Genomic DNA, 26314 nt, shown 5'->3' with positions numbered 1-26314 from the left:
GAGTAACACTATTGTCTGCTAAATTTAACTGGAGCAAGTGTCCTAAAAATGCTACAGCTCAAAATAAAATTCCCCCTAGTAGGTAAAAATTTCTTTTCCTTTCAATCTCACATTTTCAAAAGGGGAAGCTGAGGTAAAGTTACCCACGGTATTATCATTTAAACATCTGAAAGCAGTATGAATTTTTTATTCTTGCAGTCAAATCACATTTTAACCTTATGAAGCTGTATGGAATGAAGCAGTAGGGTTTGTTTCATTTAGAGCTGTTTCAATTTGTGTTCTGCTTAACCTAGTGAACTCTAGTTAATTAGGATGTTCCTATAAACAATTAAGCTTCTTGTAGGATCGTTAAGAAGATATAAAAATTTATGATGTAATAAACTGTAATAAAATGATAAAGTGGTTAGCACATCACAGCAATTCATGTGCAGCAGCATAGGTGCTGAAAGAGACAAGTACGCAGGTACTGTCGCCCAAATGTCCTGGAGTTGCAGAAGTCCACCACTGCTTCCCCACAAACCTGTTGGTGATTTGAACTCCCACGTCTCACAGAATTTATTGTGCTCATTTGGGAGTCAAACAGCAATCACCAGACACTCTTTTGCTCCCATCTGAAGCTTCGCCATGTGGCAAACTTCTTACCATCACACTTAAGGGGCTCAAAATCCGGATTTCACTAAGTACCTTTCCAAAAGGCAGCCTCTACTGCAACTGGAAAGAATTCCAGGTGCTAATTTTAAATCATTGTTTTAGCTTTTTTTCCATCTTACACATAGCAAGTCTATTTGTTTCTTTCTCTCCTTAAGAAGAAAGGGTAAAACATCACCACCTGAGACATCTCCTAGAATTCTGTCCCATGGTATTGAGTGTATTAAGTGAAAATTAGCCTTCTCTGTAAAATGTCAATTCAATAATCATGGGCACCCAAATAAGAATATCTTGCAGTTTTGAAATACTTTTAGTCTAAATGTCTGTGGGCATTTTATAGTTTTGCAAAGGCAACAATAATTTTATAAATGTATTTCAGAGTTGCCAATTAGTATCTGATTCAATTTAAAAGTTTTTCAGAACATAAAATGTTCACAGTGAGAAAAGATTTCACTTTTACTTGTGAATATAGGGCAACCCAGCAGAAACAGGCACTGTGCTTCAGAATGGGTCATGGCCTGTTTAGAGCTCAGCAGACACACACTCAGTCCTTAGCTGAATGCTTAGGGCCTGGTCAGCTATAATCTCACCTGGCCATCTCCAAAAGACATTGGCTTATTCAAATCTAGGAATGTAAGCCAATGAAGTTGGGCAAAAGTGGAAAGGTCTAACTTCTTCCTGACTGAGTTACGATGTCCTGGGGGTGGCAGGGAGGAAGACAAAAAAGTATTTTAAACTGAACAGATTCCTGGGGAAATGCAAGGAGGTGCAAGTGTGAGCACATGTAGAGTAGTGCCTGTGCTTTCCCTCAGGAAAAGATTACTTGACACCTGAGGGTGTCAAATTTGCATGAGCATTAAGACTCGTGACCACATGGTTATGTAAGTAACAGCTAAATACAAGGCTGGAAAAGGAAGGCTTCTTATTTGTTCTTGAGGCATGTAAGCATTATTTCCTTTCTGTCGCTTCCGTCTCATAAACTTTTGAAACAATATTATTTATCTTGGATGCCCTAATATCTGGATTTGGTTTTACCTCAGCTTGATTAACACTAAGGGTGATACCAGAGTAACACAAAGCAAACACTTGTGTCCCATCATTCCTATCAGTGTGACAGGTTTTAAAACCAGATACTGGGTCAGAGTGCCCGCAAGATAACAGAGTGTATTTTCTCTGTGCTGCATTGGCTGCTTTGGAAAATCCTGCTGAAGGGAAGCATAAAGGAATTGCATAGGCAGAAGGGGGCACGTCAGAAAATATTTACCAGTAATGAAGGTTAATCTTCTAAGGATCCTGTAAGGAACCAACTCAGTAATGAAAATTATGCCTCCACCTTCAGGGTCAAAAGAAAGTTATAACAGGTGGATTAAAATGATCTTGTCAGGAAAAGACAGGAAAATCCAGACTACATCTAAAACAGTTTTACTTTAAAAGTCATGAAAGGCTAGCTTTCATTATCAATGAGCTGCAGAGAATTGCCTTGATAAAAATAACTTTTTTTAGATTTTTAAAAAATCTAAAAATAAATTTGTTAATAATCTAAAAATAACTATTAAAATTTCTCAAGTAATTTTAAACAATTAAATAAATTTTATAGAAGGAAACAACCGTATTTGATATTATAAATGGTGACAATTTTTTTATATCCTACCAGATGATGCAGATATGACCCAATTATTTTACTAGTCAACTATAATTACCTTTCTCTCTTACTTCCTTCCTTCCCCTTTTTAAAATTTTACTCTCTGCTTAAAAATCTCCATTTTTAAGTAAAGAACAACATGGCAGTTCTGCCAGCTTTTAGAGAGACTCTAGGATCAGTGACATCTTTTCATTTTGTTTTACTTTGCTAGAGATGATCTTTGACTTTGCAAACCTTTCTTTCACTTAACATCTTTGGACTGATACAAATATAGGAATTCAGATTAATTTTATTTCAACACAGCACTCATTCCCATCTCATTCCTATGCAACTCACATTTAAATTCTAAACCTTCTTCCTAGATCAAGTCCTAGATCAAGTCCAAATTTCAGGGAGAGGGAGAGATGTGATTTCTAAAATTTCCACAGCATTCTTCTGTTTCTTTTCTTTATTAATTTCCACCTATCCTTCCTTCTGTTTTCATTTCAGGCTCCTTTTAACTGACAATTCCATGATCTAACATGTAGAAATTCAGAAAACTCAACCATTCTAAATGAAGTAGTCACAGTCATGTAATGCATCATGTAATGCACAGTCATGTGCAACATTCTCCATTTTCTAATGGAGGTTAGTCTTAGTGGAGACTAATTCTTAGTCTCATTAACAGCAAGCTAGTACCTGCTTTATATAAGTACTAGCACCAGAAAAATTCCTTTACAAGGTGAAATTGTAACTCACATGGCAAGTCTCTGACTACTACTCTTCACTGCATGGCAGCTTTTAGTCAGAAAAATAATGGATGGGCCCTATGTGCCAAAATCTACTAGTTAATGTTATTTCATCTTTTTTTTATTACAACCAAACAGAACTTAATCTCAAAGTTCTGGGATTAAGTTCTCAGAACATCTGAGAGAACATCTGACCAAATCTTATTTGGGACGGTATGTGTCCTCACCATACCTTAGAAAGGTGTTAAACTTTACTTGAATGAGTAGCTGAGCCCTGAACTGAGCTGATTGGCATGATGCAAATGAAAAGACATCCAAGATCATTAGAAGACTAAAGACTACATTTTTCTATGAGGGGAAAACAAAAGAGAAAGAACAAAAGAGGGGGGAGAGCAAAAATGTTTAGAGGATGCTAAGTTTCCTAGAGTAGACTGATTAATGTAAAATTCAGTTGGTCCAAGTACGCACAGTATACCAGAAACATGCTGTTGATCTCTGAGATTTACCAGTGACCCATTTCAGGGTAAGAAAAAAAACTTGTTATTTCTAATTTTCTGATTGTATCTGAAACAAGATGACAATGATTTCACAGAAACTTAGTAATATTATTATACTCTGGGTGGTTGTTTTGCTTTCTTTTGTTTGTTTGGGCTTTTTGTGAGGGTATGGAAACTAAAATAAGTGGAATGAATATCAGAAATAATAGCTTTAGTCCACTATAACTTATGTCACCTTAACACATCTTTTTGGAGCAAAACAGTTATGAGAGTAGGTAAGATTGTGCTTGATTAATACTACACTGTGTCTTTTGATCTGTTGGACAAGATATAATAAGTGTGTTCCTGCTAGCAGTATGGTAATTGTTATTCTGACATCAATGACAAATACAAAAGACAAAATGCAAAGTCAATTAATGTCTTTTTACTGCAGACTTGCTTAATTTCTTTTCTCATAGGCTAAGATACTTCAGCTAGAGGAAATACATGGCAAATAGAGTGAGGCTTTTTCATTATTTCCAATAAAGAGATTAAACTTTTATTACTATCTTCACAGGATAGTATGCTTCTTTTAACAACAACAAAAAAAAAAATAGCAGGAGAACAAATCAAGCACTTGAGTATTATTTTTTTGTAGTCACCTAAGTGCCATATTATTTAAAAGCCACCAAATACCCAATTGCCTGGGTTAAAAAATGACTATTAAGATTTTAATGAGATTTTATTTTCCATATGGAATATACAAACTATCTTTACCACTAAAAAAAAAAAGAAGTCACACACTTATCTGTTTGACTTCTTAAAGTTTAAGAATGGCTTATCTAATCTAAAACATTTAATTTTTGGGTTGGAAAATAAACTCCCACCCAACCTGACAATATGAAAGACAGCTGAAAACACTTTATGGGTGAAACACTGTGTGAAAACACTGTTTTCACTTTAGCTGAAAAACAAATGAAAACAGTGTAGTCACCCAAATCCCTTAAAATACTCAGAGATTCTTCCTAGGACGAACCCACTCTCCACGATGCACAGCAGTACTTGAAAATGCTGTAAAGCTCTGTGCAATTTTGGCTTTGGTGATGAAAACACTGATGCTAGGATTGCTACTGTAGTACAGGAGTCAAAACTTGGTAAGCTGAACTTTCAACAATTTCAGCATTTATCTGGCCACAAAAGTACTTTCCAATGTAATATTATTCTTATAATTGCAGTTCTTGGTTTGGCAACTCCAGACAGGTGTATCTGAACTTGTAGGAAACCTTTTCTGCCAAGATGTGTGCAGCTTATTTTAGATGAGTGAGGGAAAATGTGAGAAAGCCAACGGAAGCAGGAGAGAAAAAACCAGGCCATCAGTTGCTAAGTGCAATAGTACAGTGGTAGCTGTATGCCCTTTCCTCCTCCCTCTAAAAATTCCAAAGTTTTAAATGGCAGCTATTAAAATGAATTAACTCCACACAGATTAGTCAAGTACAGCATGAGTAGAATGCAGTTCTAAGGTATTTTTTTATCTATACAGTTAATTATGATTCTAGGTTATCAGAACTGAATAAGCACAGTGCTTCCTCTTGGAAACACCTATTCTTTGTTAATTGCATTCAGTAAAGCACTACATCATGTGTCAAGGAACTGAGTTGAAATTCATTAATAAAAATTATATGTAAACCCTTTAATTAAAGCAGCAGGAAATACTCTTTGCATTCAAGGAACAAATTCTGAAAGTACTGTGCTAATATTTTTAAAGTAAAGGACTTTTGAGCTGCAACCTGATTTTAGTAATTTTGAAATCCAGGTACTAGAGTGCAGTGAATTGACCTGTCTCCTGAATGCTGCCCTCATAATCCTCAAAAACAGCTGAGATCAAGAATTTAAGCAGATACATAATTGTATCCAGAAAATAATTTACAAGACCATGCTTGATGGATGTGAAACATATATCTGACTTGTCTCACTCTGCCATAAAATGTAAGTACTCCAGGTGATTGTACACAAAGTGCACTAAAAAAAAAAAGGAAAAAAAAAATAAAAAGAAGAGCATTATTCACTTGGCACAATAGCAAAATAAACACTTCCTAATAACGTATAACTGTGTTAATTTTTCTTTTTGTTATGTTAAGCATTTAGACATGGGAGCAGGTGGTGTATCCCAAATCATCATGTTCCACTTTCAACTTTCTGGATTTGTAAAACAGGGACATTTCCATTATATACACAGTGGTAATCTCAGATTGCTGTCATAATATTCTGATTTTGAATTCAATCACTTCACGGAGAAGAATCATGTCACACGGAGGAAAATCTGATTATTCTCTTCCAAACTCTCCCAAAATGTACTCCTTAAAAACAAAATTCAGGATGGCCGTGAGCCAGAATCTAAGTGCTAGACTCTCAGTTTCTATTGCTCATCAGGAGGACACCCTGGAAAATACCTAGACAGTGCTTCCCTATTTTCCAATCACCAAAACCTCAGATGCTGGTTCTACACAAAACCTGAAGAGTGCCTGAACTATACAAATTTTGTGAGGGTTAGTGATTCTTCTAACAAAGGTGAATCTGGTTATACAGTGACTGAATATCATTTTCTGGGAAATAAGAGTAACAAAGATATACCATGTCCCTAGATAATCTCGTATACAATAAACTTTTAACCACCAGGTAAGTGGTGCTAGGGCATTTCTAGGCAGTCTGGAGGCAATGTTAGGCAGTGACACGGGACTCCATGGTACTTGCATACCTATTTTTCTTTCCATATATGTGAATAAAAACTTCTATGTCAATCAATGCTGTTGAATTTTTTGAGCATTCATACTTGCCATATGGCAGCATATTCAAGCACAAAACCACAGAGATATGAACTAAATGAATAGAGATCAAATGTATCTTAGGAGGAAAGTACTAACCTTTAGCCCAAGTTCTCATCAAAATAAAATCAAATTCACAGAATATAAGCCCCTGAATGTCTGGCAGAAATGGGGGATGAGGGCTGTGCTTGCTTAGGTACCAATATTCTACATCATGAGAAGAAAACTTCAACAGCAATTTCTACCACACATAGTAATCTTTCTTTCTACCACTCCCAAACCCTCCCTATTTTTCTTTTATTAAATCATCTTAGGTATTCTCCTTATTTGCTTTCTAATGGTGTATATAGCTCTCTCCTGCTCTCTCACGCTAATTTAATAATGACTATCAAGAATAAAACCCTTCCAAGAGCATTAAGTAGAAAAGGATAAATAAAATAGAAGGTCTTTCTGTGAATTTTTATGCCTATTATGCCTTTCATGCCTGATCTGGGAATTCCAATCCTTCCTATCTTTATTAAGATACTTAAACATGGGAAGAGAGGTTTAGCTCACAAATCACATATGCAGACTTTCTTTGCGATATAGGATACACTCTCAACATGTGAGATCTGAATGTTTGACACTGGTAAATTTAAATTTCCATTTGGCCCCATGACTTCTTGGCTGATGCTTCTTTGCAATACAAACTCAGCTGTGCAACCATACTGTAAACTTTTTGCCTTTCTGTTAAGTCCTACAGGAAATACATTATTTTCTGGAGGCTAGACTATTCTTTTGAGTTGTACACAAGCTTTTGAAAGTGGCACTTGGAGCTGTCACCAGAATAACAGACACTTACATCCTGCAAACTGCTCTAAAAAAAAGCATGTGCATGCATACATAAGGATAAACACAGATAGCGCACACATGCATATGTAGACAAATAGGTACCACTATTGTATGCATCAATCCAGTTCTTATTATTTAAAGATACGGGTAAGAATGGAAAGAATTGAAAAAACAAACCCAGAACAGATATTTCTTACCATGTGCCACCCAGCCATGTTTACACTGATCGCAGGTTCTCAGGTTAATCTTCCCTGGCTGAAAACATTCACATGTGCAATTTACCAGTGTACAGCGGATGGCCTGGGAAAAGAAACAGAAGACACAGGTTAATGTATTTCTTCCTGCGCGTACAAATTTGTTGTGATAGTTAGAATGATATGAGCTACACAAAAACCCCCAGCCTTCTAACATTCAAGGCCTAGCTCCTATTTTAAGTAGAAATTAATTAGAAATTAATTTTCATTCAAAAACATATGTCAGTATGTCCCACGGAGATGAATAAATTCCTGAAATATTTTAAAAATTTGTTCTATTTTCTTTAGGAAAAAAAAAAGTTGGTAGCATGAGCAGGAGGATGCTGTAGGAGTTCCATAAATATCCTGGTTTTGCATTGACTTCATAAAGAAAGAAAGTAACTAGGGATGTCTTACCATAGGAGCATACCAGTTTGAAATCCAGATAAAAATTAGGAAACAAAAACATATGGAAAGGAAAACTACAAATATATTTCCCCTTCCTTCATGGAATCCAAAGGTTATTTTTGAATTTCCTTTTTGCTTTCACCTAACACATAACTCTGCAAAAAGAAGTCATGGATTTTATGTGTTCCCAAAACAATAAACTGATCAAGGTACAAGAATAGGACTGGTTCAAAAAACATCCTATAACTTGCCTTTACATCTCTCACTTTCTCCAATATCTAGGAATAGCCTTTTACCTCTTAAAACTCCTCATTTTTTAAACAAGAATTTCTCTGTTTTAAAGTAGGAATAGTGAAACTCCAGTCCCATGCAGAGATCTCAAATATGCTTAATAACACACTTTCCTTAATAACAGACTTTCTCATCTTCCTTTTTAGAATTATTTCAAAAATTACACAGGTTTACTTTGACAAGGGCTAGCTACAGCCACAGAAAAGTGAATATAAATTGAATGAGACTCTTTCTAATGTAACAGACATATGTTTTTAAAGAGATTAGAAGATGACCTGTGCACTTCAAACTGCTACTAATAAATTTATGGCATGCATTTAGATGTAATTTGCATGGAGATTTCTGAGACAGAGAGGCTTATTCTGATCATTCACAGATTAACAATCTACTGTAACTACCAGAGCTGCCAGGAAAAGATATCTCTATAGATTTAGATGCAATCAATGATTACTTGGGGGCTAAGGTGGGGGAAGGGTGCTTGGTACGCATTGCCACAGAGAAACCAAAGAATTATGAAGACTCTTGCCTTTTACGAAGAATTAATATACATATTTTCCATACAAAAAATATTATCTTAACTGTAGTGACTTTAAATAAATTACATTCAGCATTAGCTTGGCCTGGCTAAGCTCCTTGGCTGCTGAAAATGAAAAAGCCTCAGAATTATTTTAAATATTTGATCCCTTCACTTATTTATCTGCATCAGAATAAATGTAAAGACATTTATAGTTCATGGATACATTTAATATCTGTATTTCTCTGACAAATTTCTGTTAAAGAGTCCTTTATTCCTCTTATCCTGTCTGCTCCTTTACAACCTTTTACTCTCAAAAACCTAGTGAGGGAAAAAAATCCTGCTCTATTATGCCTGACACTTCAGGGCCTCAGTCCCAATGTCACCTGTCCAATTACTCATTAGCCAGGTTATAAAACATTGCTCTATGGATGCGTGATTAAAAGAATTAGTAATACGAAACATAAGGGTACCAGAGAACTGCTGACCATGCAGGAATAATATATGTGTTTGTGGGTTATGAGAAAAAAAATCTCCTGGAAGGTCCTGTTTCATGTTCAATAGTGTATTGACCTGGTAATATATCAAGACTACAGTGGTCAGTAATGGTGTTCTTTTGCTAATATGTTCATTAATTAATGAACTCAGTAATTAATTGTACTGCAAAAGCAGGGCTTTCAAAATGATATTTTTATTTTACCATAGAAGATTTTCTCACATTCACCACTTTTTTCAGATCTCTGCACCGACATGACAAACACTGGTTGTATTTGATGATATTTTGATTTCTTCATGTGTCCTTTGCACTACATGCAAAAGGTGTAATATAGTGCATTACATGTACTAGATCAAACTCTGACATTTGGAAGAGTTGCTTTATTAAGGCTCATCAGCATTTCTATTACAACCCTATCCACTTTTGGCCTAGAGGTCAACAGGTTGCCTTTAAAAATTTGATTCAGCTTGGACCTGAAATATAGTGTTGAAGCTTAAGAGTAAGTTTCATTACACCCATTCAAAAATTACCCATTTAGCCACACTATAGATTATAAACTGGGGGGGGGGGGGGGGGGGGGGAGTTTAGAGGTTACATGTTTCTTTTCCTCTTCTCTGAATTAAAGAGAGTATTGATGATGTAAAGTGTTGAACTAATTAATTGGTATGATTTCTATCTTTTATACATACTGCTGAAAATATTCACCCACTTTTTTTAGAAACATGAAAATATTAGCTATTTCCTCCAATAAATAAATTAGAAAGTCTTCAAAAAGAGCTATGCATTTTTATAAATTCATATCAATTGGTATGAAAAAATCAAAACATAATTAGCATGGCCAATATATTCAGCCTGGCCTTACTTGGCTGCTTTTTCTGCCAAGGGTGTATATTGATGCCAGAATGTAATTTGGTTTTAGTAGTTTCCCAATCCACTACAGAGAATCCCATGCATACTTCTGAATGATGAGGATTACCCCTCAAGCTGGAAGATGCTCATTTAGGACCAAAGATACTCATTCTAACTTATGTTCTGGCATGATCTCGGGCAAATTATTTTGTTAGCCTGATGCCCACATTCCCTAAACAACAACTAGAGTTGTTTACACCTAGTAGAGGCTACTGAAACTCTCAAATAGAATTTTTTCTTTATTTCAGAGATTATTTTTTCACTTTGCTTAGTTAATTCAGAATTACCATAACTACCTGAGATCTCTACAATACCCAACATGAAGCCAATGGAACTCAGTGACAGGAAGATTCAAGATGCCAAAAACAGTGTGTGACTGTACACACAGCATCTGAACGCTAACATTTCATTAACATGAAAGAAATTATTGCGCTTTAAGACCTTCACAATGCAACTAGCAAATTCACTGAGCCTTACAAACATATGCACCACCATTATGAACAGTATTTTCACCTGTTTTTCAATACTGTTTAACTTGGGAATACAAGTCACTGATGGCAACAGGCTCAGGAAGGCCAGAGGGCAGCTGAATCTGAATATGGCATAGATGAATGTAAGAAACCAAAGTCTGCATGCAGACCTCCATTCCTCAGCACAGGATATTAAGGTACACTAGCTGGTGTTCCTGTAGGTAGCTGAGTGTGTTGATGTAACTGTGGTTGGACATTTGGTACTGCTCAATTTTAAAGGGATGGGGTGGGAAGTGGGGATGATAAAAAGATCTTTGATGTACCAGCTGAATATTGCAATCATTGTGCTAACCTGTTAAAGTGTAGGTATAAAAATCCAAGGGTGTACCAATGTTAGAATTTTGCCAGAAAATGCTTCTGAAAGAGTTTAGCTAGGCATTCCACAAGTCATGCACTGTAATTCTGCCTTCCCAAGATTTTTATAAAAAAGTTTATGCAATGGGACTTTCCATACTACACTATTTTCTAGGAAAAGAAACAGAAATTTTCCCTGACTGAGGAAAGGGAGGAGCTTCCTCAGGAGCTTCCCCAAGAAAGCCAGAAAGAAAACAGAAGGAAAAGAAACCAGTGAATAGTGAAAGGAATACTAAAATCAGAAGACACAGTCTCCTGTGTATTAGCTGATAGGCAGTCATGTATTTAGATGACAACTTGCAGGTTAACACCTTAAGCAGGCAACAAAACATAGTTTCCTACATACACCTCCTTGAAACACACATGCTGTTTTTACCATGTCAATGGCCTGCAGTTAGCAGGAGTACATATCTTTCACTAAGTTCCTAACATATTGCTTCTTGTATTTGTATCAAAATTACAATGGTCCTTGAGGACCTATATGCAGGAAATGAGCTTGACTTCAGTAGAATAATTTAAAATAGTTTATATTGCTGACCAAATCCTAAAATTTTAAAATTGACATTGAGAAATATCCTGCAGCTCTCTTTGAGATGCTCTTCCTGTAAAGTATAATGCAAAAAGAAAGGAAGCTTGACTAATATTAAAGCATGATGTCAGTATACCTATGCATAAGTTTGTATGGCTATCAAAAGATCTGACTTCTCTGGGTTTCTCCCAGAACAAGGATATTAATTTAATATTGTTTGGGTGATTTTATTATTTCTAAAACATAATTATTATTCCCATGTTAATAGAAATAGCCTACAGCAGTAATGGAAGAATCAATCCTTCTGGCTGTTCTGCAGAGCTTCCAAGAGATGAGAGTCAATAAACTGCCATGAAAGGATTGACAGTGTGGGAGAAGAAGGAGAACATGTAAAGAACAGATATGATTCCTTCTCTGGATTACTTACAACTGATCACAATAGATGGAGGCCGTTTTAAGGGATGCAACATTATGGAGAGATGGGTAAGTTTTGCAACAGAGCTTTGTAACGTAACTCATGGTGAGGCTTCAAGAGTTCTGTGAGGTTGAATAGCATCTTACTGAAGTCTCAACTACATCTTTCTATGCAGTGGCAGTGTTAAAGAGTCTTATTCCTAGTGTCCTTGCCTCATCTTTCTCAAATGCCTTTAAAAAGGTACTTAAAAATGTCTTTCTACATCTATATCACTGTGCACCTGAACACATAATGGAGTAAAGTATACTCATTCTCTGCATTGATGTTTCATCTACCTTTCTAATGCATCTCCTGTACATTTACACCACAGGGCTCACCTGATCTAAATCCACTGTTATCAGCCACAGAAGCATCAGGCTTGAAGATAATTTAGTCCTGTGAAATTTTTTTGTGAGATTGCAAACAAGCAAACCGGTGCATAAGTGCAGTTCTTGGCAGCTGCATTAAAATCTGTAAGACTAAGTGAATATGCACTCTACAGAAATTTGTTAGTTAGCAAAGATGCCATGGGTTTTACATACACATACATATACACATATGTATACTTGAAATTTAGATTTTGTACAATAAAGATTTTGTATAAAGACAACTCACAAGTTCGATGTATTTTTGTAATACAGGCAAGAGCTTTCCACATTTAATTGACAGAGCAAATAATCTCATTTATGTTTTTAAAACTAATAACAGTTTGGGCATTGTATACCAATGAATGAAATATTTGCATGAAATTATGATTAGTGTTAGAAGCAAAAAGCAATTTTTGCAGCTTATGTCTCACCTTTAAGAGAAACCCAAACACCACATGGTATATTAACATTTTCTATCCATTGTCAAACAGTTTTATTCTCTATTGCAAATAAAAAACTACATAATTTTGATCTAATATTTTATTGAAAGTAAATAACACTGTCATTAGAAGAACAATTTTAAGCTTTTAAATAAAGTAGATGATCTTGAGACATGATGGCACACCAAAATAATCAAAGTTAATGAGTAAGACAGAGATCCACACTTGTTTTGCTGTATGTAGACTCATGACAGAATAAGTTATGAAGTCGAAGATAACAGAAAAGTTCTTCAAATGTTCCAAAACTTTATCAACAGAAAGTCTCCTATGCCATTAATTTTTTCATTCTGCTTCTTTGTTATAAAGCCAAGAAGATAATGTCTATATGACAGGACTGTACCATACCACTGTTTTAGATTGAGTTTTTTCTTTTTTTTTTCAGAGCACACACATGTTCTTTAAAAAGCTGCTATAAGATTTATCACTCCTCTTCTTTACTACTTTATGAATCCAAATAAACATTTTTTCCTGCCAATCAAGTAGTTATTTAAAAGATCACAGCAAAAATTCTGCTGTAGAGATAGCAAAAAGATCCAAATGAAATTGCATGACTTTTAATAGCTGGCAAATCAAGGGCAGAATACAATTTATTTTCAAATGAACACCAAAAGGAGGATCATTTGTATACTGACATTTAGGAAATGCACTATGTCACCTTCCTGTAATGAGACTAATATTATATTGTAGGGAACTGTTTTGGTTTAAACCCAGCTATCTAAGAAATCTAAGCCCCACACAGACATTTGCTCACTTCGCTCACAGTGGAATAGGGGAGAGAAATCAGAATAGTAGGAGTGAAAAACTTGGTGGGTTGAGATAAAGACAGTTTGGCAGGTAAAGCAAAAAGCCCACAAGCAAAATTAAACAAGGGATTCATTGTCCCCCTTCTCACATACATTTTAGCTTCTAAGAAAGAGGGGAAATTGGAGTGGAAGAGCTTGCTGCACTTTCTCCAGAATGTAGCAGAAATATGCAGAAGTATTTCGGTCTCTGCAGGATGACAGAATGATGCAGGATGACTATTCCTCCATCATGCAATTCTGGTGCATGATGACAAAAATAACAATTTTGAAACTCAGCTAAAATGCCTAAACACTGGACTGGAAGAGGGGGAATGCCTCGATACCGACCCAGGTCTGTCACTCCAATAGATGCACTTAAACATTCAACCTATAACTGCCCAATCTGAAAATAATGGATAATGCTAATATATACCTTTCCAGAGATAAGGCTAATAAGCTGCTCACACAACATGGTGAGGAATGACGAAGCAGGTAAGGCAGAAACATTCAGCATTATTATTTCTTCTGTTGGCACAAAAATGTTACAGATTTCTTTATAATAAAAGTTCACTTTGATTTATGATTAGGAAATGAATGATTTTATACATAGGATTCACCTAGAGACAGTAAGTGATACATGACCATTACTGACTTCAATACTACTAGCCTAACAATGCTTTGCCCAAAACAAAAAACAGTAAGGGGGAATTAACTTTGCATTTGAATGGTCTGAAACATTCATGTAATGCTATTATATTTTTAATCTCTCTCCCATTTAGTGATACTCAAATACCTTCTGAGTTATTCACTGCATTGCAGTATTTTATCAGCAATTTCACATCACATTACATTAGTATTGTTTCTTACTTGTATTTACTTTCAGTAAATACAATTTGAAAGGTAATAATATTGTTATATTTCTCTGTAGCATTCAAGAAAACAGTTACTAATATAATATGAAGGCAAGCATGCTAACAAGAGAGAAAGCTTTTAATAGGATAAAACAGCTTTTCCTGGAGTAAAGAAAACCCAGTCTCTAAGCATACTAAAAACTGTTTTCAAGTCTTCTTGAGAAAGAATGGTTAAGTGAATGGGGAATAAGAATAGGAGAAAAAAAATTGTTTGCAATCTTGCATTAATTTAGGAGCTGCTCTTCATTTCTACCCCAGACACCAATAAAAGTAGAAACCTGTGTTAAGGAATGCTACCTGGACTTTTCTAGAGAAATATAACTCAGAATATATGTTTTGTTTTTCAGGAAGTGTCTGTAGAGCTTTTATGCTGCTTCTAGACACTCAGCTCACAGGGCTGCCTACAGATACTATACTAAGACTGCAGGTAAGTATCACCCTACGTTTCTACAGTGTGCAAAACTAGCCTGAGCGTCACAGGCATCAAAATTATTTGCACTGAAAAAATTAAGACTGACAAGAGCTTCTTTACTTAAAATTTGAAGAAAAAACATAGTTGATTTAAGAATGAGATTCCCTGTGCCCAAGAGCCTGTTAGCAAATACAGATATTTGTTCTCATAGATGAAAACCAAGTTTCTGCTATGAAACCAACATTGTCAGTCACTGGAGTTCAGCCACATATGTTGCCAAGGCAGCAGTCAGTGTCAGATAGGTATCCATGCACAGACGTTTCACAAACCCTTCTCTAAATAACCATGACTCTTCTAGAGAATGACACTGCAAGCTACACCCAGGCACTCATTTCGAGTAACCACAACTCACTGTCTCCTTTAGAGACCACAGGAGGCAAGTTGCTTCCCCTGGCTTTATTGGCCTGTCCTGGACCTGTGACACACTCTGCCCTGGTGAGACCACACCTGGAGTACTGCATTTGCCTCTGGAGTCCCCAGCAAAGGAAGGACATGAACCTGTTTGAGCTAGTCCAAATAAGACCACAATGATCAGAGGGCTGGAATGCCTCTCCTATGAGGAAAGATTGAGAGAATTGGGATAGTTCAGACAGGGTAAGAGAAAGCTCCAGAGACTACATATAACAGCTTTCCACTACCTAGAGGGGCTTGGAAGAAGGCTGGGGAGGGACTTTTAACAGGGGCATGCAGTGACAGGACAAGGAGAAACAGCTTTAAACTGAAAGAGGGTAGGTTTAGATTACATACAAGGAAGAAATTTTTTTGAGGAGGGTGGTGAAACACTGGCACATGTTGCCCAGAAAGGTGGTGGATGCCTCATCCCTGGGAACATTCTAGGTCAGGCTGGACAGGGCTCTGAGCTACCTGATGTAGTTGAAGATGTTCCTGCCCATGACAGAGGATTGGACTAGATGATATTTAAAAATTCCTTCCACCCCTAACCTCTCCATCAGCCCATGATTCGATGAAAAGTCCAGGTGATAATTTTCCAGAAAACAAGTGGATCTTTCTGGCAACTAAATTGTAGAAAGTATATTCTCATTATAAGAATATATATATATACTATAAAACATATACATTCTTTTATATAGATTACCGTAAAGTAATATTTCATATATATATTACATATATATATTCTTATAGTGTGATATCAGCCTTGCCATTCAAAACAAACTTCAACTGCCTTATCGGAGATGTTTCAGAATAAAGCATGTGAACCAATAATTAAAAACTTTTGATGTAAAAATTGAAAATAAATATGCTCAAAAATTATTTTTTTTTTTACCTCTAGTATCTTCAAAAAGACATAGAACCTGTGGATCTAGCATGAACATGGAAGGAAATTGTCAACAATTCTTAACATTATGTGGACTATTGGGTCGTTAATCCACAAAAGAGGATTTTTTTCAGTAATTAGTAAGTGGTTGAAAAGGAGTTACTTCAATCTATTAAATCAAATAACAAATCTATTAAGACTAATACCTATTATTCATCTATTGTTTCTCCACAAATCAATCAGAAGATGATGAGAATGTTAAAAGTCTTAAAGGTGATCAGATAACTCATAATCTCTAGACTAGTTTTAATCAATCTCAGTTAGTCTGTCCAGTAAAAATTACAAGTGAATATATCACTTCTAACAAGTAAATAGGGAACCTTATAAAAAATGTAAATGTACACACAAAATTATGTTAGCAAAATCTGTTAGATTTTTTATTTTCCACCTTTTTTTTCCATTAATTTAAAGAACAAGCAAGATCTGATTTAAACAAAGTAAAATGCAGCTTGGCCCATGGAGTAGCTATTTCTTTCTGTCCGTGTATTCAGGAATTCTCCTTACATAATATCACAAATAAATTGTTTACTGTCTAATCTGCTCTTCAGGAAGGTTTTCCTTTCAGGATTCTTTTTCTTTCTCAGATGTTACTGCTTTCTGGATTCTAAATGATGCGTTTTCAATTTGACAAAAAGAATTATGTGGATTTGCACTGCACTGTGCTGCATTTTAGCCACTGAACATAAATATGGGCTCTATAAAAGTTAAATAAAAGAATTATGATGAAAGACTATTTTGAAAATAATTCCAAAAATAAAATAATCTTTTCTCTCTCTTCAAGGTCAAAACCCCGTACTGTGTATCTTGTTCTTAAGTTATACCCTAAAGCAATAACTTCTTATTTGCATTAATAAAATAGTCAATCCTGCACTGTTCCTTCAGTGACCAACCCTGTCAGCCACTAACCTGATACTATAAGCAAATAATAATAAGAAAAAAACACCCAATCTTTTTGTCTTGACCCCAAAAAGCCAGATTAATAGGTGAAAATATTTTCTCCTCATTAGATGAAGTAATTAATTACTTAAATATGCATTTCTTTTATTAATGTAACTTTTAAATTTTGCTTCTTTGGTATTTCCTGAAAACAAAGCAATGGATATTTTTTCACGAATATTTGCTAAAGTACATTCTATCCCTTCACCTTATTTAGGAGAGAGAAGAATTCCAGTAAGTGTGAAATATGTGTCTCTTTGGCCAGAATGGAACATTAAAAAAAAAAAAATATATATACATATATACATACATGTAATAAAACCAGAGAGAGAGAGAGAAAAGAGGAAGAAGGGGGGCAGGCAGTGGAGGGAGAAATGTTATTGGTTTTCTCAGAAGGATTTTCTTTTATACATAGCTTTATCCTATAATTTTGTCCCTGTTGGGCACACTGCCTAAATTTAAACACAAACAGTCAAGCAATGAAGAAACATTACCACATTTACTGTGAACAAAAACTCCCAGTTGTACAGTGAAATTTTAATACATTTCAACTTATCTCTTTTACTAATGGGGAGAGTACAAACCCTGCAGGAATTCGCTCTGCAAACTGGTAATTACAGTAGACTCACTTTTTTATAATGCATATGTATAGTCAGACACAAGAAACATAGCTGCCCTTTTGATGTAGGTTACAATAGGAATGTTTAAAAAAAATTATGAAAATCTGCAATTCTAAAGGAATGCACTATTTCATGGGACGTTGTCCTTTAGCTATACTAAAGAAATAGATATAATACAATATAACATACATATATTTATTTGCTTTTGCAGTCTGAAGCAGAACCTTTATCAGGATGTCCTTTTTTTCAAGTAAGGTAGGGTCTTTTGTTTTGTTTTTGTTGTTGAAGTTGTTGTTTTCCTAATGTACCTACTGGTGCAAAGCTGGTTTCCATCCTACACTATCATGTATGAATTCAGAAGATCTTTATTCTCCCAGGCCTCCCCTGTATACAACCTTAAAATTTAAATAATTTTGATCATCAAGTTCATGTCTCATTAAATCATTGGGACATACATTTAAAAGTACTATTTTAATTCCACAGATTTACAACATACAATGTCCAACTCATATAAGATAGGACATGCTTTGTCAGGCAAAACATGTTTGTAGTGTACACAAAGGGAGATTTAATTTATTCTGTGGACATGCGAAATCAAAGATTTACTGCCAAGTCATACATACAACAACATTTATTTTTAATTCAATAATGATATGATACAGCTATATGTTAAAATATCTGAACAAGCAAACAAACAAACAAGAACAAAGTACAAGACAAGTAAGGGTTTGCAAAAAACCCCATATTTCCAGGTCTTTTATGGTTTGCACCACTATTTCTTAATGTCTATCAACAAACCACACCACTTGGTTCTGCAAATACTTGCACCATCACTCTTTACATATACTCATATTGACATTCTATACAGGTAGGAAAAAATATCCCACAATTCTTTAAATAAACCATTGTGTGCACTAAGAACAACACACAAAAAATCAGGTAAGAATTCCCATTTCTGGAGTTCCTGTAAAAACACACATCTTCAAAACTGCCAGAAGAGCAAGCCACACTACCTGGCATTTCTTTGAGCTGCATTTTCACCAGGTTGCACCACCTAGCTTGGTGGACACACAATCTGCCTGTGAAAAGGATCATAGGCCAAATGAAAACCATGGTGAAAGTCTCTCCTGTAAGACCTTTAAAGATATCTTCCAAGGAGGTCTTGCTTAAAACCCATGGAATTTCACGTGAGCTGGAAATTTTAATTTCCCTTATTGCTGGAGAGTAGCTTTCTCACAAAGGTAGCCATCTTCTCTATAGAGGTGTTTTTTCAGCAGTGAAATAACTTCATTTAAAAGGGAGTTGCTAATGACTGTGGAATTACTTAATTTTTTTTCTTTTTTAAATCAAAGAAATCTGATCTTGACTAAATGTGAAGAGATTCCTTCTCATTCAGAATTAGAAAGTTTGGTAAGATCAGACTGAGGAAGGGTGCTACACTAATGAAAGGCACAGAACTTGATGTGTGTATGCATGGTAGGCATTTCACTAACTCTAAAATCCACAAACTGCTAGGAGAGTGAGAAACACGTGTGCCAGCAGACCTTTGAGTGTGAACATTCTTCACAGCAACAAAAGTAATTTTCACAGAATAGGAGTTATAGTCCATATGACATGTGGCCCTGGCTGATGCAATCCTTAGGATGCGCTCAGCCAGCAAGTCTTTGTTGAAAGCACATGGGAGGTAACACAAACTCATGTTCAGAAATTACCTTCACCACTGTACATCATAATTGTCACAGTGATTTCTGTCTGTCTCAGGGTGGCAGAGAAGATACACAGGAGCTCAGTCATCACTTGAAATCCATAAAACATCACTTTCTTTCTAGGTTTCAGAAGCAGTGTGAGGAGAAACGAAAGACAAAATATCCCAGATTATGACACTTCTTGTGTAGAAGACAACAGACCCAGTCATATTTCTAAATGGAAGAAACAGTATCTTTGCAATGAATATGCAGCAATGCAGCTTTCCTCTTCCTGACCTACAACCTTCATTTAATTTCTAAGGAGTCACAGAAAGGAAATGCCAAACAATTTGAAAAAGACAATGCTTCCTTTTAATGTCGTGTCACGTGCAAAAGTGAGCAATGTCTCTTTTTAACAACTTTCCATGAAAAGAAAAAATTAGAAAACTAAAATTGGTTGTACTAAATGGGTGTAAAAAGATGTGAAACATCTTTGTGAAACAATTAGAGATAAAGGCTTTATCTATTCAAAGCATTCCAGATCATTGGCAGTGACCCTCATTATTTATTTCTTGATGCTTCCCAATTTTTAATATCCAGTTTGTTTTGGGACTCAGTTTTGGGAAGTGTAAAGGACTTTCAATACATGCAGAGGTTCTGAGGATGTTGATCTTAAGTAACTTTCATTCTCCTTATCCTTCTTTTTATAATGTTATGTGTAACAGTTGATGACGTGTGCAGAAAATAAAACTAATTAGAATCAGGTGGCTGCAGTTTAGGCAATAGTCCTGAGTGATACCTGAGACAACATGAAGTAATTTGCTGACAATGAAGCTAGAATAAATTTTATGTTAGGGGCAGTGTTGGAGGGAGAATAGAAACTCTTTCTTTCTTATTTTTTTTAAACTGATGGCAGTCTGAAAATTCTGTATCTCTTTAAAACACAAGAAGCAGTAAGCAAGGAGAAACACATTTTTAAGTACAATTCCAGGAAGATGAACAACAAAGCCTACGACGCTTACCACAGTGTTGCAATGCTTTTCATATTTGTCACCAGTCCTACAAATACCATTGCCTCCTGTTTTACACCTGCATATTTATTGCTGTGTTACGTAAGACATGCTAGCCTGCTACCACAGTTTCTGTAACAGTAACGTGCCCCTGAGCACCAAAGTCGGTAGTCAAGAGATGCTACACTTCTTGCTTCTGACCTTACAAATTTGTCACAGAATCAGAGAACATGCTGAATGCCCCACAAGGATCACGGAATCCAATTCTGGCCCTGCACAGCACCACCCCCAAGAGTCACATCATGTACCTGAGAGCATTGTCCAAATGCTTCTGGAACTCCTTAGTATTACTGTCTTGCACAGATCACAGTTATTGTACCTGAGTTGGGCCAAATGAATGTCAAATTGTTTTTGAAAGATCAATGTGCTCTCTCCTGATTTTGCAATTAGGAAGGTATCTTCATATAAACACACAGGACATTTTACATTTAAATACAGAATCAGTTTTTCTTCTAATATATTTTCTCATAATAGCTTAGCAATTGCATATATTTATTTGAAATCAGTTGAGAACTCAGATATTACACTGGACAAAAGGAAAAAAAATCATATTTGTTTTGCTTATATTTTCCATTGCTTTTGTGTATTATATAGTGACAGCGGTGGTCACCAGTCTGACTTGGATGTTATCCATTTTTCTTCTTCACTAATAGGTGAATTTATACCTTGAAATGCATGTTAAAATATTATCTCTGGACCCTGAAGTGTCATTTATCTAAAAATCTAAGACAGATTAGGCAATGGGAGTTATGACTTGGTTTTGACAATCTGTTCCTGTATCTCAGATTTGGAATAAGGAGAATTGTACTCCCAGCACATCTAAACCTTGAAAATTCTCCAGAAAAAGTAAACGAACTAATGAAGAACATTTTCTTCATTTTTTTTCTTTTTTTTTTTTCTTCTTAATTGAACATAAGCTATTTTCTTAAAGAAAACTTATCTATTTGGACACACGCATTCAGCCAAAAATTACAACAGCTATACAGATATCCCAGCAACCATCAGGCTACCCCATCCAAAAGAATGTATTCTAATATGTGCATTAAAGTAATAGCAAGTTTTGCCACTTGGCAGCATATATTGTATTTGAACTCAATTATCTTCTAGTTTATTTTAATAAAAGAAGCAAACAGTGCTCATTTGTACCTTATATTTATCAAATCCTGACTGTCCATTTTGATTTGTCAGTGTTCAGCACCTCTAAAAATCAACCCATATCCTTATAGACAAAGTGAAGTGAATTAAGTGCATCCCCAGCTTCTTTTTTACAAGCTCTCTCCCACCTTCATCCAGAGGAATACAATATTCTTTGCATGTTTAGTATTTCCTTCATTTGCCTTCTGTCATGCTGGTGTTAGACCTTGCCAAGTACAACACCAGCCACAGTAATCCTGCTGCTACACAAGCGCAAAGTGTAGTCGGCAGAAAGAGGAATGTTCTCACTCCCTATGCAAAGTCCAGCCTGTAGGCTCTAATCCAGCATGTATACTTATGAGAACATGCTGTGCTCATGCTAAGCCCTGTATTTGCTCCTGTCATAGCACCCTCCAGTTAATCAGAGGACAAAAGTTACTTTGGTCACCGTGTAATATGCAAAAGCTTTTCAGAAAATACACATACATACTGTGCACATCTGTGGAAAAAGCAGACCAGGCTGGTAGAAAGTGAAATGGCTTGGTGTATGCAAAACACTGACCCAGAGTCTCTTCCCACTGCAATCAATATGAGACGTTTTCTCCTGTTTCACTGAAGGGCAAGTAAGCCCTTCATAATTTTTTTCATTGTTTTGTGAAATAAGAGAAAACACAGTGACTGGAAAATGCGTCAGTAACAACATACCCTCTCCCAAAGTATAAAATTGAGAGTTTAAATTTAAACTCTCAATTTTACAGTTTAAAATTGAGAGTTTAAATTGAAACTTTAAATTTAAACTCTCTTTAAATTTATCAGCCTAACAGAGTAAAGCACAAAGCTATCAGCCTAACTATTTAACTGAGGGGACAAATCCTGCTCTCAGCATTTTAATGCTCATAGGGCAGGAAGGCTGCATAGGGATGCTTAAACCTGTGGTAATCATAGCAGGTATAAATGGCTGGTCCTCTTCATTTGCAGACACTGCTGTAGCTGCTCCCTAGTGGCCTTCCTCCCCAGACAAACTCAGCAGCAGTTCTGATGAGCTCTTGCTGCCATCCTCACCATCACAAATGCCATTTCCTGCTGCCATCTACCTACACATACATGGGCAGCATTATTAGCTGCACTGTAAATGCCTGTCTGTGTGCAGAAGGAGTTAGATCACCACCCTTAACTGCAACTTTTTTCTCCTGTGGGACAAAAGCAAAGGCCAGATGGAATGGGTTCCTCTGTGTAGACCTTGGGGTCTACGTGATAATGTTAAACAAGCATGCACTACAGAGAGGACTAAAGTCAGCTCTAAGAAATTCATATGTCACCTCATTATAGCCAACAGATTTTCATGATGAAAAGTTCAAGTCACAATGAGACAAATGGGAGACTTTTCTCTCATTTTTTGTTAGAGTTCCACCAGCTCGTAATTAAAAGCAATATTTAGCCTAGCACAAACTAGTGATTGGTAAAAACAAGATGCAATCATAAGCACAGGCTCTTTTCTCCATTCTGCTTACCACCTAATACTCTTTGGTGTGAAAACTAGTCTGGAAATTGCTTAAAAGCCACCCTTCTGGTGAGAATTCCAGAGTTTTTGGGTAACAGTTCTGTCAGACACAACACAAAAACAGAGTCTGTTGCAGTATGTTGATAAGTCTGTTTCAACTCCTAGGAAAAGCCAGATGGTGCAGAGGTGTGTGATATTAATTTCTAAAAAAATAAATAGTTGTGGTTAGTTTCAGTTTGAGGATCAAATTCAGGTCAGTTCCACTTTATTCAGACTGATTCACTTCTCAGTATTATTATTTGGTTACTGAAAATGTGCCTGCTGCTGTGAAATCCTCAAAAAGAAAAGGAGTTTAAATTCAGGAGTTTAAACACAAACATAGAGGAACAAGATATGCTAAGTAGCTAAGGAATTCAAACTAATGAAATTGCCGTCCCCTAAATTTTCAACAAAATTAGTAAAATTTTCAACACATTCACAATTTTAAAAAATCAACATCCTTCATAAATTCATCTAAATTTAATTGAAGACTTGAACTGTACATGGGCTTTTGGTATTTCAAAAAGCAGTATTTACATGAAGAAAGTATCATTCCAAAAACCAGGAAGTGATGCTCCATTAATATTCATTACATGCCAACACTCAAAAAAAAAAGGGAAAGAAAATGTAAGCTGCCAAGTTTATTTTGGCAAAGATCTATGACATGATTTGTTTTCAAGTAAAATCTAGAAAAATGTCTTTAAATCAATGTAAATCCTTTTCAATTTGAAAAAAAAAACCACATAAAACATAAGGAAAACATAAGCACTTCTGAGTTTTAGCCTTTTTTTCAATGCTAAACTGTACATTAAACAATTTAAGTGAAGTATATTGTCACAGAAGACCTACCAATTTATGTTAGATAAATTTTTTCTTGTCTTTGCATCAAAGAACTTGATCTGTTTGTTACCAAAAAATTATAAATTAATGATATTTAATATTATTTTCCCTTCCCACTTATTTTCTTTGTGTATATATGTATCTGCTCATATTTGAAATGAGTGAGAACACCAAGTACAGAGAATAACCTCAGTTTTCCTAGGCAAAGACTGAACTACACAAGAAGATGGCAGTGGCCTTTAGCATGGTGTTAGCATACTTCTGAGAAATGAAAACATTGATTCATTGCCTGGCTGGGCCACAGGCAGGAAGGGGGGCAGTGATGTCCATATTGCAGAGTGGAATGAATGCCATACAGAAATTCCTAAAGCTCTTCTGCAGAGATTTGCAAAAGCAGCACACCACACACATTTGGCCACATTGCTTCTGGCACCCAAGAATTTTTTATAAAAGCAGGGCAGGTATTTCCCAGCAGCACAGGACCAGTGCATTGAGATGCCATCGTCACACACAGCACAAAATATCAGTCTAGCAGGTCTGTCCTCAACACAGAAACTGGAGGCCTCTGTTACTCATGTTTGAATTCCACCTACTAATTGCAGTGACTAAAAAAACAAAGGCATTTCTGAAGCCAAACATGAATACAAGGAACAGGCCCTCACATGACTGCATGAAGGTGTTGCTTCTAGACCAATTTCACTGACTTCCTGAGTGACTTAATACAACTTTTCTTCAGTTCCTCTACCTTTCAATCACAATTACCAGCTCAGGAAGAGAGACTGAGAATTAAATCTAGAAAGCAGAAATTCTCAAATTAGGAGACAGCAGAAAAGCAGCCATGTACACCCTGAAGACCGAAGTCTGAAAAGCTACATCTAGGGCATTGCTGTGTATGCTGTTCTTCCACTCTTATCCCATCTTCCCCATCAAAAGCAAGTTCTGTCCTTCCCTGGTATCTTGAGATTTACCTTGTGCCAGCAGGCCGGGGAACACAAGGTGAGGGGGACCATGGGCTACAGTGGGCTACATTGCAAAGGCAATGTCTCTGGCTACATTAAGGGCATCTCCTCTTTCTCAAACACCTCATCTTTTGGGAAATTGAACTTGCCCAGAGCACATCCCACCCTGCCCAGGAGAGCAGGGCAGGCTGGTCAGCCCTAGGGCTGGTGTCAGGGCTCAGGACGTGAGGCTCCTTTGAGCAGGGAGAAGAACAAGATAAGGGACCAGAGAGTGCGGATAGTTCCCAGGAGGCAGGGTTTGAAGGAGGAGCTCATTAGACAAGGAGAGCTAGCAGAATCCTTGATTGAAAGCTTTTTTCATCTGATTTAGGAGAAATCCTCCGGCTGGGATTTTGCCTAGCTAAAAGAAAGAATAAATCAGGTGTAGCAGCAGTCATCAGTAAAAACTGCTAGGCTTGGCTTAAAGGGTAACTGAGGACCAGGACTGAGGAGCTGGAGAATCATTGCAGCATTAGAGGGTGAGTGGCAGTGGCAGGGTAAAGAAGCAAGCTTAGAACCATTTTTGACTAAACAGCAGAAAGGAGGTCTCTTCTGTAAAACTACTTCTCTGAAACCAGTGGAGGCCGTGACTGGCAGATATCCATACATTCATGCAGATGTATTACTTCTCAAAATTATCATTCAAGTCTGTTGGTATAGCAGTTTAAAATACACCTTTCAGTTGTAAGCATATATGGTAATGTTCTTCACCTCATTTGAAAATTTCTTCCCTTCTCTGAAACAGTGGCCCCATTGACTAAGGACTGAAAGATGAAAAGCAGATGCTCCCTAGGAGACTGGCAAAACTGTTAACTCAGAAGGCATCTCACTCACCCAATTACTGAGTAGGACAGTATCTAATAGTGATTAGATAGTAATATTATTAAATGCCACTGAAAGAAACCTGTAATTCTGGTAGCCCTGTAAATTCTTCATGAGAGTCAGCATCCAAATTCAATACTGTTGAAGGGAATCCTGGCAGATGAGAACAGACTTTCACATAATTTTCCCAAAACAAAATTACTACTTCTGTGATTTTTTTCTAATGTTTTCAGGGGGTTTTGGTCAGGCACAATTTTTAAAGTCAAATGAGATTTTGCATCTATGCTAAGTTGTTCCTTTTTTCCTAAATCTTAAATACTTGACATGCTTTGGGAAATCACTGCTTATGAGCAAGGGATGAATTTTTGATTGTTTACTTTATACAAGGAGAAGTTGCAAAGCTGTTCCACTGCCTTGCAAAAATTCAAGGGAGTG

The 26314-nt window shown here is 36.2% G+C and overlaps 1 protein-coding gene across 1 annotated transcript in view; it reads right to left on the bottom strand.

The window, feature by feature from the left end:
* The window catches only part of BNC2 (basonuclin 2), a 226929-nt gene that overhangs the window by 104743 nt on the left and 95872 nt on the right, over positions 1–26314 (bottom strand). Inside the window, exon 2 of the mRNA XM_054287862.1 lies at positions 7345–7447. Within this exon, the coding sequence (XP_054143837.1) occupies positions 7345–7447 (103 nt within the window). The remainder of the gene's footprint in view (positions 1–7344; positions 7448–26314) is intronic.

The sequence above is a fragment of the Melozone crissalis genome, unplaced genomic scaffold (genome assembly GCF_028551555.1).
Source record: "Melozone crissalis strain CALT ecotype California unplaced genomic scaffold, PUWL_Pcris_2 ptg000005l_1, whole genome shotgun sequence".
Lineage (NCBI taxonomy): Eukaryota > Metazoa > Chordata > Aves > Passeriformes > Passerellidae > Melozone > Melozone crissalis.
Note: the sequence above shows the minus strand (reverse complement) of the source record. Positions and strands in the feature narration are given on the sequence as shown.